At 41.1% G+C, this 16,672-nt stretch overlaps 1 protein-coding gene across 1 annotated transcript in view; it reads right to left on the bottom strand.

Annotated features, from left to right (window-relative positions):
- The window catches only part of CORIN (corin, serine peptidase), a 315,814-nt gene that overhangs the window by 106,949 nt on the left and 192,193 nt on the right, over positions 1–16,672 (bottom strand). The window contains exon 6 of the mRNA XM_077814583.1: positions 12,290–12,403. Within this exon, the coding sequence (XP_077670709.1) occupies positions 12,290–12,403 (114 nt within the window). The remainder of the gene's footprint in view (positions 1–12,289; positions 12,404–16,672) is intronic.

Here is a 16,672-nt window from a genome sequence, read left to right as displayed (position 1 = left end):
GTGGGACAGTTTGCCACAAAGTCTATCCCACTCCTAACAACAGGTGTGGCAAGGCACCTCCTTTCTCTCGCCAGATTTAGCGCTGCCCCCTCTGGCAATGGTGGGCCTGAGGTGGGCAACCCTTCTCAGGGCAGGGTTTGCCTTCCCCCTTCTGTGCTCCCTTAGTCCCAATTTCAGGGCTGAGAGTTGGCCTTTGGGGTGATCCTCCACCAAACAAAAAGGAAACCGTCTCATAAACAAAAAAAACCCCAGGGGGGTAACTTTCGCTGCCCCTCACTGGTGCAGGGTGTCGTCCCGTTGATTGTCCTGGGGTGTTAGTCCTCCCTCCAGCAGGCGCTCAGGTTTGGCTGTTTCCCTAAAGGAAGGAGCACAGCCTTTCACCCTGGAACAGCTTATTTCTCTGCTGCCACTAGCCTGGCAACAGCTTGTCTCTCTCTCTCTCTCTTCCCCTCTTCTCTGCCCAGAGAAGGGGTTTTTAAAGGCCTCAGGCAGCCCTTAGTTGGAATCAGGTGTCCCTAATTGACCTGAGGTAACCACTTCTCAGTTTGTAGGGAAAAGAGCCTTTAATATTCTGGGGCTAACATATCGGCCTACCAAGACTCTCTTGCAGCCATCTGGCCTGACTTTGTGTTATAGACCCAAAGCAGAGGGAGCTAGGGCTACATTATGAAAATCATTTTAACCTATTGTGAAATAGCACATGCATAACAATTTCTCATTGTATCCAATGATTTTAACAGCATGGAACTGTCCAATATTGTGCTCATGAATTATTCTCCGGGGCTCAGAAATTATAGCAATTATGACTTCTCATCCCTACTCCCATCCTCACTTCTATACCACCCAGGATCACTCTTGATTTTCAAGGGCCACAGCTAAACAAAGAGTAAGCTGTTTTGAAAATCTGACCCTAAATCTTTTACTTATAAGAACTTGTGGGCCTGACTTTGATCTTACTAGAATGACTTCAAAGGCATAACTTTGGGTTTACACTGGTGTGAGCACAGAATCTGGTCCACTATTTTCTCTCCAAATGATCTACTAATACAGACATCCCCAAGTGGGTTTATTCTTTCTTTCCATGACTGTCAATTGTGTGGCAGATGGGACAAAGGACCCAGTAGGCTAAGTTCCCTGTAAGCTGCGCGGCCGCGCAGCAGACTTCCTAGCACCACTCAGAGAACCCGTCCAGGGACTTGCCGGGGGAGGGAAGGCTCTCCCCCCGCCCCAAACTAGCCCAGCCCCCAACCTGCTGCGTCTGGGGCAGCCCGGACAGGTGTGGGGTACCCTTCCCCAGGCCCCAAGTCTGCCACAGCCAGGGTGCCTGGATCAGCTGGGCCAGGGCGGCCCTCCCACGGGCCAAACCCAGCCCCATCGCAGACTTGCCACAGTGCCCATCCCCTGGCCCAAACCCAGCCCCAGCCCAGTCCTGCCAGGGGAGGGGTGCCAATCCTGCGGCCCCAGCCCCGGAGTTGCCACATTGTAGAGAGGCACCTCTCCCCCACAGCCTAGGTGTTGCTGTGGGAAGAGAGAGCTGGGGAGAGTCCTCTCTCCCTGGCATAGCCCCAGAACACCCTCTTGCATCCCAAACCCCTCATCCCTGGCCTCACCCCAGAGCCTGCACCATCAGCAGGAGCCCTCACCCCCGCACCCAACCCTCTGCCCCAGCCCAGAGCCCGCACCCCCAGCCAGAGCCCTCACACCCCTGCACTCCAGCCCCCTCTGACACTCCGAACCCCTCAGCCCCACCCCCACCATATTAATTTTCTTACGTGCACCAATATGAAGGTGATGTGTCACACATCACCTCCATATTAGTGCACATAACAAAATTCATTCCGCATATAGGTGGGAAAAATTGGAGGGAACACTGCCAGTAAGTACTCTTGCGTTCAGTCTAAAATACTGACTATCCTCTTAATTCAGTGTTGTTCCACATTGTTATAGTGTGAGACACTAAAGTACAGAAAATTACTCACAATTAATTTTTTGGGGTAGCATAATTAACAAAACCGTAACAGGTACATTGTTTTGTTTTGTCATATCTGATGGCAGTAGTAAATTGATGCTAGTACCTGCCAAATTGTAATTTAGAGATAAGAGATTGATTCATTGATAGAAAGGATAAGGTTATGCTGTTCTCTGGCCACCCAGCTCTGAAGGCAGTGCAGAAATAAGGGTGGCAATACCAAGACTCCGCTACAATAGCCAGATTTCACAGGGGAGACCAGATTCCACGGGAGAGACCAGATTTCATGGTTCATGCCATGTTTTTCATGGCCGTGAATTTGGTAGGGCTCTACTTAGGGGTTTGGTGTACCACAGCATGGAGCAGCTATAACAAGTACACACACAAGAAAGATCTCTCCCTGATTCTTGACCTGGATTTAAGAACAACCCAAGAATTCTCCATCTACCCCACAAAATCCTTCCATTTTCACACTTCCCCCAAAGCATGCTGGGCTAAGACACAATGAGATTAGTCAGTATAATATGTAGACTTTCATGCAATATAGATATGTCCAGTAAACATGAGAGATGTGCACCTCCATATTGAGACTCAGTGCTTTAATTCAAAGAGCTCCCAGTAATCTGAGAGACAGCACCAACATACCAGCAAGAGAGAAGACAGGATTTCTCTAGGCTTATTTAATGCCGGCCAGAGAGAGACAATATAAAAAGAGAGATAAGAAACATAAGAACGGCCATACTGGGTTAGATCAATGGTCCATCTAACCCAGTATCCTGTCTTCTGACAGTGGCCAATGCCAGATGCTTCAGAGGGAATGAACAGAACAGGCAATCAGCGAGTCATCCATGCTCTGTCGTCCAGTCCCAGTTACTGGCAGTCAGAAACTACGGATACTCAGAGCAGGGGGGTTCATCCCTCACCATCTTGGCTAATAGCAATTGATGGACCTATCCTACATGAATTTATCTCATTCTTTTTTGAGCCTCATTATACTTTTGGCCTTCAGAACATCCCCTGCCAATGAATTCCATAGATTGACTGTGCATTGTGTGAAGAAGTACCTCTTTATGTTTGTTTTAAACGTACTGCCTATTCATTTAAGTGGGTGACCCCAGGTTTTTGTGTTATGTGAAGGGGTAAATAACACTTCTTTATTCACTTTTTCTATGCCATTCATGATTTTATAGAGCTCTATCATATCCCCCCTTAGTCGTCTCTTTTCTACGCTGAACAGTTCCAGCTTTTTAAAATCTCCTTGTATGGAAACTGTTCTATACCCCGAATCATTTTTGTTGTCCTTCTCTGTACTTCTTCCAATTCTAACATATCTTTTTTGAGGTGGGAGGATCAGAACTGCATACAGTATTCAAGGTGTGGGCATACCCTGAATTTAGATAGTGTCATTATGATATTTTCTGTTTTATGTACCCTTTTCCTAATGGTTACTAATATTCTGTTAGCTTCTTTGACTGCCACTGCACATAGAGGAGTTATTTTCAGAGAACTATCCACAATGACTCCAAGATCTCTTTCTTGAGTGGTAACAGTAATTTAGACCCCATCATTTGGTATGTATAATTGGGATTATATTTTCCAGTGCGCAATATTTTGCATTTATCAACAATGAAGTTCATCTACCATTTTGTTGCTCAGGCACCCAGTTTTGTGAGACTCCTTTGTAACTCTTCATAATTAGCTTTGGACTTAACTATCTTGAATAATTTTGCATAGTCAGAAAACATTGCCACCTCACTGTCTACCCCTTTTTCCAGATCATTTATGAAAATGTTGAACAGCTCTAGTCCCAGTACAGATCAGTGGGGGACCCCACTATTTACCTTTCTGCACTGTGAAAACTGACCATTTATTCCTACCCTTTGTTTCCTGTCTTTTAACCAGTTACTGATCCATGAGAGAACCTTCCCTCTTAACCCATGACAGCTTACTTTGCTTAAGAGCCTTTGGTGAGGGACCTTGTCAAAGGCTTTCTGAAAGTTCAAGTACATTATATCCACTGTACCACCCTGTCCACAAGTTTGTCGACCCCGTCAAAGAATTTTAATAAATTAGTGAGGCATGATTTCCCTTTACAAAAGCAATTTTGACGTTTTTCCAACATAATTGTGTTCATCAATATGTTTGATATTTCTGTTCTTTACTATAGTTTAACAAATTTGCCTGGTACTGAAGTTAGGCTTAGTGCCCTGTATTTGCTAGGATTGCCTCTGGAGCCTTTTTAAAAAATTGACATTACATTAGCTATCTGCCAGTCATCTGGTTCAAAGGCTGATTAAAGTGATAGGTTACATACCACAGTAATAGTTCTGCAATTTCGTATTTGAGTTCCATCAGAACTCTTGGGTGAAGACCATCTGGTCCTGCTGATTTATTACTGTTTAATTTATCAATTTGTTCCAAAACCTCCTCTACTGACACCTCAAACTGGGACAGTTCCTCAGCTCTGTCACCAAAAAAAAATGGCTCAGGTGTGGGATCTGCCTTACATCCTCTGCAGTGAAGACCGATGCAAAGAATTCATTTAGCATCTCCAAAACAGCATTAGCTCCTTTAGCACCTTAATGATCCAGTAGCCCCACTGATTGGCAGGCTTCCTGCTTCTGATGTACTTCTGATCTTCCTGGCAGAGAGTTCCAAAGTAAATCAGCCAACCAAGGGAAGAGGAGAAAGTTCACCAAGATAAAGAAACTATGATTCCTGATAATCCAGAAGGGAAAATGGCCAGAACTCCAGCAGCCACTACACTCCCACACATATTGCTACATGGCAACATCTTTTATTACTCTTTTTAGAAGATGAATATCCATCCTCAAACCCTCTGTCTTTGCACTCAGGAGCCACATGAAGATCACTGTAGCACTTTTGCACTTCTTTGCATGGAGAGAAGGGGTTGGAAATGCTCATGGCACTGTTTGGGGGAGAAGAAAGGGTAGGGAGTTCATTAACATGCGCTCCTAAACCTTTAAGCAGTAACCAGTCACACAGAGGGTGCAGGTCTCCTCTTCCCAACCTTAGACATGGGGCTTGACAGTCTTCAGGCTTGGCCTGACTGCTTTAGTATTAGCACTTCTGTTAATAGAACTAAGGGAGTGGTCTCAAATTTGGGAGAGTTTGGTAAATTTGTAGAGCTTCCCCAGGCTTAACAACCTTAATTTTGGACTATGTATATTAATCACTTCTTACCCCCACAAAAAGATTTGTTCTCTCTACTAATTTTGCATTATTTCAGAAGTTTAGATCTGAACTTATGACTTAAAGCCAAGCACTGTGTGTAAGAGAATGTAATAAAATAATCTCACTGTCTTGAATTTTTCAGACCAGTGTATAAAAAAAGAGAAAAGGAACGAAATGGCAAATTCCAAAACCATAAAACTAAATGAAAATATGTGACTTATGTGTATATTTCATATGAGCAGAACAGCACCCCGCTGGGTTTAAAATTCAAAACATTATTTATCTTGAATCTGTATCAGCATGAACTACCCTGGCAAGCCTCTATCTTTTCCCATCGGTATGTAACTCTGACTGTATCTATTTCTTAGTATTCCTCATTGTAAACAAAACAAAGCTGTCTTTTCCCCATGGTCCCTCTTCTGGCTAAGTTAACTGTTTGATCTGCATTCATGCCCTAATACATATTTACACTCATCCTTTCATAGCTACAGAAATGACATTTAGAGCATGGCACAGCTTGACAACAGCACTCTGAAACTCAGACAGTGTAATTTAAACAAAGGCACACAGATGTCTTTGCAAGGGCTGAAATAAGTGAATATGCGAGTCTAAATGTCTTAACGTTTTCATTAAGGTTTTGGCAATAATATATTAGACAGCTACTTATTCTCATCATTATACAAATCCCACTTCATAACCACCACTTGTAACTGGTAGAATTTAATTTTCATTAGGGATGGGCCAAAGCCAGTTTTCATAAAATAAAAATTAGTTGAACTTCATTCCTGTTCCTAATCTCTATTAAACCCAAATCTTTTTTAAGTTTCATATCAGTTTGGTTAAGGCTGGTCAAGCTTTCAGATTTACCAGCCCTTTGACCTCTATTAACGTACTTGCCCTTTCAATTTCACTATTGCAATACACACTCTTCTGTCTGTCAATTCCCCATCCCACCCCTTAAAGATAATTTTAAGTTCCAGCAACTTCTGTGTCATTTGTTTTAAAATATGTTTGTATAATTTCACTGGATTTGTTTAGTAAAATTGGGTATAAGGAATCTTATATGCAGTATGACAAATTCTGCCTCCAGTTACACCCATCCACGTCAGTAAAGTTGCACAGTGTGTAAGTCAGGGCAGAAATTGCCCCTGTACTTGTAAACTTAATAACTTAAAAGTCTCTTCCATTTCATGATTAAAATTGCTATGTTAATCTCGTGTGTGTGTGTGTGTGTGTGTGTAGTATCTGCCTGAAAATAAAGAAACGACAGTATCTCACATAAAACATGAAACCATCATTGCAAACGGCTCATTGGATTCTACAATTGTCTAGACTCTAAAAGTTACCTAAATAATTTATTTGGTGTATCAAAGGTGAGATAGGAAGAGTGTGTATCAGAAGAAGCCAAGGAGAGGAAAGGAAGATAATTCACTGTGCAATATAATACTGATAATTTATTGATGCAGGCAACTTAAAACACTCTGGGATTCATCTCTTTAGTATCAGTAATTCTTTTTATAACCTCTATTTCATGAGCCTGCATTTGCGATATAAATTATTTTCAAAAATAAAAGTATCTTGATTGAGGCCTTTGGATGTTACTGCAATACAAATAACAAAAGACATCTCAATGAGAGCTGCGATTTTACTACTAATGTATTTCCCAGAAAGACATTCTGTGTTCTGACATAATCCACAATAATGGAAGTATTAACCAGTAGATTAATTCAGGAGAGGCTGAAGAGCTCCCTAGTTGTTTTAAGGTAACTTTTATTATGTATTAGAAAAGTTTGCATGGAAAATGTGTAAACATTCTTTGAACTAATAAAGAGTTCTAATAAATAATAGATCTTGACTGTGAAAATCACTAGCCTTCCCCATGCATTCAAATGCTGAGAAGCCCTTTCTTTGTTGCAGACTATGGGCTAAATCTCACTCACCTTCTTCACATGAGTGGTCCTCTTGAAGTCAATGACACTTTTCATGCAAGGAAGATAAGCAGAATTTGTCTCCCTAGGGGGCCAGATCCTGCAACTGGGTCCACCTGAGCAGACACTTACACCCATGCAGAACAATGGGGCTGTATGCAGTTGCAGGAGTCCACCTGAGAAAATCCAGGTGTAGCCACAAGTTAGCAGACAAGCAAGATGGGTAGCTCCCTATTTCTTCAGCCATTTGGAATTATTATTTAATTTAACAAAACATTAGTAGAAAATAATGATTGTTTTGAACATTTAAAAAAAACAACAACCCTAAATGAAGTGATTACATAATTGTTTAAAAATAAGTACTTTGCTGTACTTGTTTGCCAACAATTTGACCTCCTCATCTGTCACATGCTGGAGAAATCATAATGCTCTTATGCTTAAATCTAAAACAAACTAACAAAAATGTTTTCGTTTAAATCACAAAACATATTCATGGAAGTATTTCTTTTCATCTTTAATTTAATAACCATTGTGTTTTTACATAATCCCATATTTTTACTTCTATACAGCTGTGCCAGTTTACAACAGCAGAATTTGGCCCTTTGAACCTAAGGGTAAATCTACATTTGCACTAGGAGGTGCGATTCTCAGTTTGCATAGACATACCCATGTTAGCAGTGTTTGGGATAGCACCTACAAGTAGCAGTGTGTCCACAGCGGCACACCAAGCGTGCACGCAGGGGGTAGGATTGTCCCAGGCAGGAAAGTACTTGGGGCAGCTAGCCTGAGCAGCCACCCATGCCACCACAGACACATTGTTATTTTTAGGAGCTAGCTCAAGCAAAGCTAGCATGGGTATGTCTATGCGAGCTGGGAATCACACATCCCAGTTCAAATATAGATGTACCCTAAATCAGTCCAGTGCCCCTTCAAAGATACAATTAACTACATTTTAAAGTCTACTGATCTGAAACCAGATAGAGTTTGTTGGTTAATTAGTTTACAGAAAGCCTTTTACGTCATTTCAAAGAAATAAAATCTTTTTTTAGTTTTATGAAGTTATGTAGCATCACTGTCTAGACACACTGAGGACTGACTTAATTACAGTACATCAAATCAATTTAACTGAACGGCTAAACATCAACACAGTGTACAACCAAGAGAAAGCTACTTCCACAGCAAATTATTCATCATTGTCACCACAGCCTCATTCTGTTCACTCCAGAGAAAACACTCTGGACAAACAATCCTCCCCTGGGCCAGGAATAAATGAACAGGTCTAGAAAAGACTACCAAGATTCTGATACTGCAAACCTTCAAGCATGTCGGTAACTTGAGCAATCTCATTGTCACTCACATTAGCAACCTCATTGTCTTCAACAGGATTACTCATGTCAGCAACGTTACACAAGTGCTTAATTGTTTGCAGGATCAGGATTCAAATTTGTTTCTCCATCTACATTACTAGAAGCCTTTGCTTCCACCTACTGATCTTCAGAGAACAGTTCCATAGAAGTGAAGTTATACCAGTGTAAATGAGATCAGAGTTTAGCCAGATGTTTTACAACTGGTCAAATTACTTAACATAGCCAGAACCTTATCTCTGATTCTGTAGTTAAGTTTGCATCTGCTGTTCCATAAACCTCTTTTTTTCTCTCCAAAAGTTTACAGCTGGAGCATTAAAACAAACTTCACTCCAGATCAAACTTATCTAAGATCTAATAAAGTTTGGACTTTGTTAAATTACACCAGTGTAAAAAGTTTCCCAGGTGTTGTTCTGGATCCTGTTAAATACAGGAATGCCACATATCAGTATCAGCACTGTTAGTTTATGCAAACTAGTTTAAAGCACAGAAAGTTAGAGAAAAGCACATTTTCTTTTCCTCTCCGTTATCTTCTTAGACAGATCATCAATCATGTAATAATTCAACTATCAACAACACATCAAAATATTTGGGGTAACTAGCACATTTCTTTATTATGAAAGCACTGGTCTTGGTTCCAGTTACTGTCTTACACTTAAAGCAGGGATTGAAAAACTTTATTATGTCTCAAGAACACTTTAGCTCAATGCACAGCAGCGGTCAAAAAGGCCAACAGAATGTTAGGAACTATTAGGAAAGGGATAGAAAATAAGACTAAAAATATCATAATGCTACTATATAAATCCACAGTGCACACACACAATTAACCTGTGGAACTCATTGCCATGGGATGTTGTGCTGGCCAAAAGTATAACTGAGTTCAACAAAGAACTAGATAAGTTCACAGAGGATAAGTCTATCAATGGCTATTTGCCAAAATGGTCAGGCACGTAATTCCATGCTCAGGGTAACCCTAAACCTCTCACAGCCAGAAGCTGAGAGTACAAGACAAAGCGGTTCACTGCAACTGCTCTGTTCAGTACAGTTCCCCTGAAGCCCTGGTACTAGCCACTGTAGGAGACAGGATACTGGGCTAGATGGATCATTGGTCTGACACAGCATGGCTATTCTTATGTTCTTATATCTTTTTTTTCAACTTTAGCTGTTGAATTATGTTAATATTTTTTAGCTACTAGTTAGTCTTAATTAGGGTAAACAACCTATTGATGCTGTTAGTATCCTAAGTAATCAAGTGAATACCATAGTGGTTGGTTTCAGAGTAGCAGCCGTGTTAGTCTGTATTCGCAAAAAGAAAAGGAGTACTTGTGGCACCTTAGAGACTAACAAATTTATTTGAGCATAAGCTTTCGTGAGCTACAGCTCACTTCGGAAAGCTTATGCTCAAATAAATTTGTTAGCCTCTAAGGTGCCACAAGTACTCCTTTTCTTTTTACCATACTGGTTGATGCTCATAGTTTTCAAATTTTATACTCAATTTTTTAATATTAGTTCATTCACTAAAGTTAACCAACTTTGTTTCAATGTACTTTATATTTTAGAATTTCATATTGCTTTAAATATTGCTACATTGTATCACTGCTTTTCTTTACCTGTTTTTATCTGGTGTATCCCATTTGCATTATCCCTATTGATTTAATTATTAGTTTCTTTTTTCATTTTGATGTTTAAATAAATGTTTCAAAGTCACATTCAATTGTTTATTTGGGGACATCCTTTAGTGTATAGGGAAAATAATTCTTTGTAAAATGTAAGTGGTTAATCCTTGAGTGCAGTCTCATTAATAATCATAATCAATAATTCCATCTTTTGATTTGGTTATCCTGAACTCCTCATATGAGAAGCAATTAATTAGTAATTCCATGTAATTGACTGTTGGTTCTCCCAATTATCAAGTCTGATAATTGTTTGTTTTCTTTAGGTAATTTTATTTTGAAAATTACCTGGTGCCCAACCTCTTTCTATCCCACAGCACCCTGTGTCTGACCATGTTTTTGCCTCTCAGCATCTGAACAATGCAGACTCTTCAACCTACCCACATAGCTAAAACTCATTCAAATCCCACACATTAGCTATATTTGAAGATTTGTTTTAGAATTAATAGTAATTTTTGCTATTATTCTTCATAATTGAAAGTTTCTTATTCAGCAGGGGCTGACATATAATGTTCTTCCATTTCAAATTGGCTGCCACTCTGTTATTGCTGTCCATAAGAGTGAGGCCACAGCCTGCCCTTAGCTACTTATTCCAATAAGAGTAAAAGCGAAGCTGCCCTCAAGGGAAGGTGGTACTCCCTGTCAGAACAGGGGACAATGCATGGTTAAGGCAACCAAATAACCTTACCTCTCCCTTGTGTGCCACTATGAGGGGAGAAAATAGAAAAAATCTGTGTCTTTAAAATTCAATTTAATTTAATCTAGGATTACAAACACTGATGCACTAATCATATTTGTATATTGATTGCACAGTGTTATGCAAGTTAATGTTAACTGTGCATTTCCATACTTTCACATGTTTGGATTTCTTTTCAATCTAATCTTAATTCTGAATTTTCTGAGTTTGTAATGCTTGTTTTTTAATAATTACAACATCCCTGTAATGCTTTACTGTTAAATTACTTCTATGCCCTCAACCTTTCAATTGACTTTCAATAGGATATAGGATCCTAAATCATGTAGGTACTTTTGAAAATGTTATTCTAAATTAAACTGGAGTTAACACTGAGGGTAAAAACACAACAGGTTTGGCAACCTGTAGCCTTACTCCTATTGAGACTTATAGGAGATGGCAGCCATGACTTGCTTCTAATAGATTCCCAGATAAAAACTATATGTAAAAATTTCCCAAAGCAGCTAAATTATTTGTGAATTTAAGTCCCATTAATTTATGGACCTCCAATGTGACTCAGAATCCTAACTCACTTAGGCATTTTATGCATGTTACACATAGTTTCCCTCTGGGAATCCATAAGAGGCAAGTGATTTTCAGAAGTGAGCCCAAGCTACATAGTTCAGATCCTAATCCAGATCTGATTTTTTTCAGTTTGGGTGTATTTGGATCCAGAGTTTTGATTTGACTCTCTGATAATTTTCCCTATCTATTTACTTATCCCCCAAACCGTCCCTCTTTCTTCCTATTTTACCCTTTTCACTGTTTTGTCTACTGTTCATTTTTTCAGAGTCTCTGAACACAGGGGTTAGTTTTAGAATTTAGTCATCTAAACAGATGATCATGTGTATGAGCTTTGAAATATATACTACACTTGAGAAGGGAAATGACAAATGAAGATACTTAATGGGCATATATATTTTCCTTTTCCATGGCACCTCATAGTAAAATTTGTTTATAAAAGACACATTCAGGGCTGGAGAAGAAACAACTTTCTAAGCAGATGATTTTGTATCTGCTGTAGAATCAAAGCCAAGTACCAGAAGAGTATACACTCAAAACTTGTAACCTGGTTATCTCTTTACAAAAATGGTCTTTATGGCAAGTTACTTATCGATTAAAACAACCACAGTCCTGTCCAATAATACTTTTAACCGCCATAGGTCCTTGAAGAAATCTTAGCTGTTCAACTGCCAATAAAATCAAGCTTCTAAACATAAACTTTAAAAGGTCTACAAAGACATTCTGTGGTCAGGCTGGGCAAAAGCAAACATATTCATAGGCACCTGAAAGAGAGGCCAGAAGCGAATATACACAAAAGCTACACAAAGCTCTTCTCCTGTTACAATAGTTGACTTTTGTTTCTAGGCTCCCCTGGACTCAGTGTTCTGTCTAGACAAATACTATAAGGATATAAAGTAACATACTGCAATGTGCCTCATCGCTCCAGTCATCACAGTCATTGTAGCCATTACATTGTAGTTTCCCAGGGATGCAGATTCCACTGGCACATAAGAAGCTCTCGTCTCCCCCGCACAGCACTTGGAAGGGAAGGGAAAGGAAAAAACACAGGATAAGCCTTTCAGATTTTAAAAAATAACATCATAAGCAATATCTGTTTTGAACGTGTGTCATCCATTAAAAGTGTATTTAAATAACAAACTCATGATTAATCAGTCTTAATTAGAGATGGGCTGGGAAAGTGGAGTTCAGATGCACACCAAATTTAGGCCAGCAACTGGGCGCTCAGGAGCAAGACAATCAGGGCTAAGGTTCCAGCTCAGTAGTGCCAAAGTGAGATTTTCTTTCTATGAATTTATATGCCCCACTTCACCATAGTGTGGGTGCCCCTCAAACATTCATGAATTTATCTCATAATACCCCGGTGTATTAGGGAAGTATTATTATCCCCAGTAGACAGATTGTGAACTGATACACCCAAATTGTGACTAGTGGTTTTGGATGCCCCTCTTGAGATACCTTAAAGAGGGCCTGATTTTTTAGAGGGTGGGTACTCAAAATGTTCTGACAACGCAGCCCCTTTATGGTGTCTCAAGCTGGGTATTCAAAAATGGAGGCATTGAAAATCACCGGTCATTCACAAAAATCTTAACTTAATTGACATGTACAAGATCCCAGACAAAGCCAGGAATACAATCCACATGCCCACGTCCATGCTTTACCCAAAGGCCTTGCACACCTACGCTGACAAAATTTGTGAGGTCCGTCAATAGTATTATACAGGGGTACAATTCTAAAGGCTGTCAGGTACAGGGGGTTGACCTGCATTGTGTGGTTTTGTTCTTTTTAAAAACTACAGCAGTACTCAATAAACTTAAGCAAAACAGCAATTCTCAGCAACCGTAAAATATAGTTATAAAAATTAAAATGAGAGAGAGTTTCCAGGAGCAGAAAACTATCACTTTGCAGTTAGAAAGTCATTAAATTTAACTGTGAAAATGGGAAATTTCCATCAGGCAATTTCATTAAAATTCAAAATTCTGTTCACATAGTGGAACTTAACCATTTTTAGCCAGGTCAGTTTTGCACTGTATTAGAAATGCAGCTGGCCATATAATAGAGTCTGAAGCTTAATATGACACGTGACCAAAGTTTACGGTCACATAAAGGAGCCACAGAAATGTTAGAAGAAAAAGTTCACTAAATTGAATTTTGTATGCTTGGGTAAAGCATTTCCAAAAGCTGTACTTCTGTTGTATCCCAAAGTACAAACCAAATTAGGTTTAGAGCCAAATTATGTTTATAATTGATAATATTACTGTGACAGGTATGCCAACCACATGCAGTGTCTTTGGGGACTATTGTATTAACTTTATGAATGTCATATGTGTTACTGTAGGCTAGGGATTGTATTCTGCTCCATGGGAGAGGGTCATCACTGGTCTTTCAGGAACAAAAACCACTCCGGGGAGATTATAGCTGTCCTGAGACTGAAAACAGCTCCAGAGAAGTACAACCCCCTGGAGTGACTGGCATATATACTGGTTCAGGTCAGTTTCAAAAGCCACGGGAGACAAAGAAAGAACCTGGGGGATCAAGAGCCAGATTGAATTGACAGAAAGGGCTTCATTTTAATCCAATGAACAGCCATGACCCTTTGACCAAGGCAGGAGCCAAACCCTGCTGTATGTTTAGGATGCATTTAGACCTGTTATTATTTTATATATTTTCTCTGTAAGGCTTCTGTCCTTCAATATATATACTCTGCTTTGAGAGAGCTGTTTGGTTACTGATAACCACTAGCATATATTGATCAGAACCCTTGGAGAGAAAGCAAAGCACAGGTGCTGGATATTAGTCACTCCTGCCAGGATAATCTCCACAAATTGCCAGGGAGCTACAGCCTAACTCCTGGTGAGAAGGGAGAGGGATGCAGGTCCCAGCTCAGAGAGAGGTGACAGTTAGAGGCCTCAGACCTGAAAGGGCATTCCTTAAGCATACCACAGAGGAGGGGGCCACAGGTGCAGTTATCCCAAAACTGTGACAATTATTATTTACTTTGCAGTAATGTCTAAAGGCCCCAGTCAGGGGCCAGTGTTCTTGGCATACCTAGATGCAGATCTGCCTGGAAAAGTAGAAGCAGTGCATTATGCATCCAGAGGACATTGGTACAGTAGTGAGCAGCAGCTCTTCCTACATCTTTAGAAAAGGTGTAGCAAATCTTCGCACCTATTGCTACCCTGCCAGCTATTACTATCTGCAATTACTAGGTTTAAATCTCATGGCGGAACAGGTTCCCTGACAGGCAGGAACACTATAATTAGGTCTTTTAGAAACCTAATCACTGTCAAATGAGACGACTTTGTGATTCTCTGCCAGCGCGTCGTAAGTTGATATGGTTGCCATGTGAACCTTGATAGAGCTGAGGGACAAATTCTTTCTTTTTAGCTCAAGTAACTAGTGAAGAATCTGCAGGATCGAGGAGTAATGTGGAATCAATGAGTTTTGGTGACACTAGTGGGAGAATCGCATCCATTTTGCCAGGTGAGTTTGTTTTGTCTTCTACTTATTAGAACTCCCCTAACTGGGGAAGAGCAAGACTGCTGCATTGATGACATCCATCTAGTCACCATGCTGTGAAGTGCAGGGACAGTAGATTTGGATGTGGGATCTGACTCTGGTTCTGACACAGCAGGTCTGGGAGCAGAGGTAAGTCTTGGGATGGGATACTGACAGGTCAATAGACCTGTGAACCAGAATTGTCTTTTCATTCGCCACTGTGACCACACAGCAGGAAGGGGTGTAAAAGAATTTCGCACCTGTAAGAGGCATGCATTGTGAGATATAGGCAGTGCCAAAACAGGCATCTGCCACAGGGTTCCGATGTGGTGCTCATTGACGGGAGGGCTTACTTTCCTGCAGAGTATATCCACCAACTCCTTTACTTCCTCAACAGGGATTTGGAGGGCCTAGGCCATCCTTTTTAATAGGTTTTGGATAGCCTTGTAGTCATGCATTTCTGAGGCCAATTGTGGCACTACAGCAGCCTCATTGGGGACAAAGAGAAAAGGATTACCAGTGCTGGAAGGTGCCTGCTCTTCCATTTCTTCCTCTTCTGCTTATGGCTATACTGGAACCCAGGGGAGGGTCACTGTTGGGATCTCTGTGTGTTCAGTGCCATGGAGCAGATAGTCTTCTGGTGGTACAGTTGCTCACTCACACCAAGACTCCTCTGAGCCAACTAGAGTCCCCAACAGGGCGACATGGGAACTGGTGGATAAGAGTCTAGTGGCCAGGGTGTAGGGACTCATGAGTCCAGGTTCTGTGGGTCCCAGTATCTCTCTTGTGAGAAATGTCTGGACTCGCTATAAGATGTTGAGGGCTGTGGTGAGAATCTGGGTGAGTAAAGATGCTGCTGGTATGAATCTTCCTCACCCCCTGAGTCTGAAGATAAAGCTGAAAAAAATGTATAACCCAGATGCAGGTGGTGCTGTGGCCTTCGGGCTGATGGTGCCATCCTAGTGGATAAAGTCAGTGCTGACTGTAGTGCTGAAGTTGACAGAAAAGGGGACTGTGGCTCCAGATGTGCCATCTGTGCAGGTCCATCGGTATGGATCATCTGAAGAATGCTGTGTGGGGTTGTATAAATGAGCTGTAACCAAGTTTTCTTAGGGTAGTACCACAGTCTTTGCCATGATGATGGTGCACTACTGCAATCAACCTGGTTCAGGTGCTGAGAGAGTCAATGCCAGGGCCACTGAGGCAGACGGTGCTGGGGTCAATGCCAAACTATTTCCCGAAGTCTCAGATTTCAGTGCCAGGTGTTTTGGTGCCATATTGTCAGAATTGGTCTGGGACTGAGATTTGGTGATGAGACTGGGCTGGGCTGTGAAGTCTCACATGATGTTCACTACTGTGGGGTGGTTTTCCTCTTAGAGTAAGCCCTGGTAGGTGATCTACCTTTGGAACTTCTAGATGCTTGTGGTCTGTCTGAGGACAATGCTCTCTTCATCGTTTGATCCAGGGCCCTTGAAAGCAATGAGCCTGTGCTCATGTTCTTGGATTGTGAAGGTCCCTGTACAGGGGAGTTCAATGAGCCCAGTTCAGAAATGAGTCTCACGGATTTAGTCATTTGGAAGACCTGAAGGTGGGCCTCGCTGTCTTTCCTAGCCCAGGAGCTGAAGAAATTACAAATGGCACATTTATTAGGAATGTGCAGTTCTCCTGGAGTAATAGGGACATTTTGAGTGTCTGCATGAAGTTGGAATAGTTCCCTTGCAGGAGTGGCAGCATTTGAACTCAGGAGAACTGGATGACACCATACCCATGACAAATAAACCCGCTAACAA

Source organism: Eretmochelys imbricata, chromosome 4 (assembly GCF_965152235.1).
Source record: "Eretmochelys imbricata isolate rEreImb1 chromosome 4, rEreImb1.hap1, whole genome shotgun sequence".
Classification (NCBI taxonomy): Eukaryota; Metazoa; Chordata; order Testudines; family Cheloniidae; genus Eretmochelys; species Eretmochelys imbricata.
The sequence above is the reverse complement of the archived record's forward strand: the minus strand, read 5'-3'. Positions and strand labels throughout refer to the sequence as shown.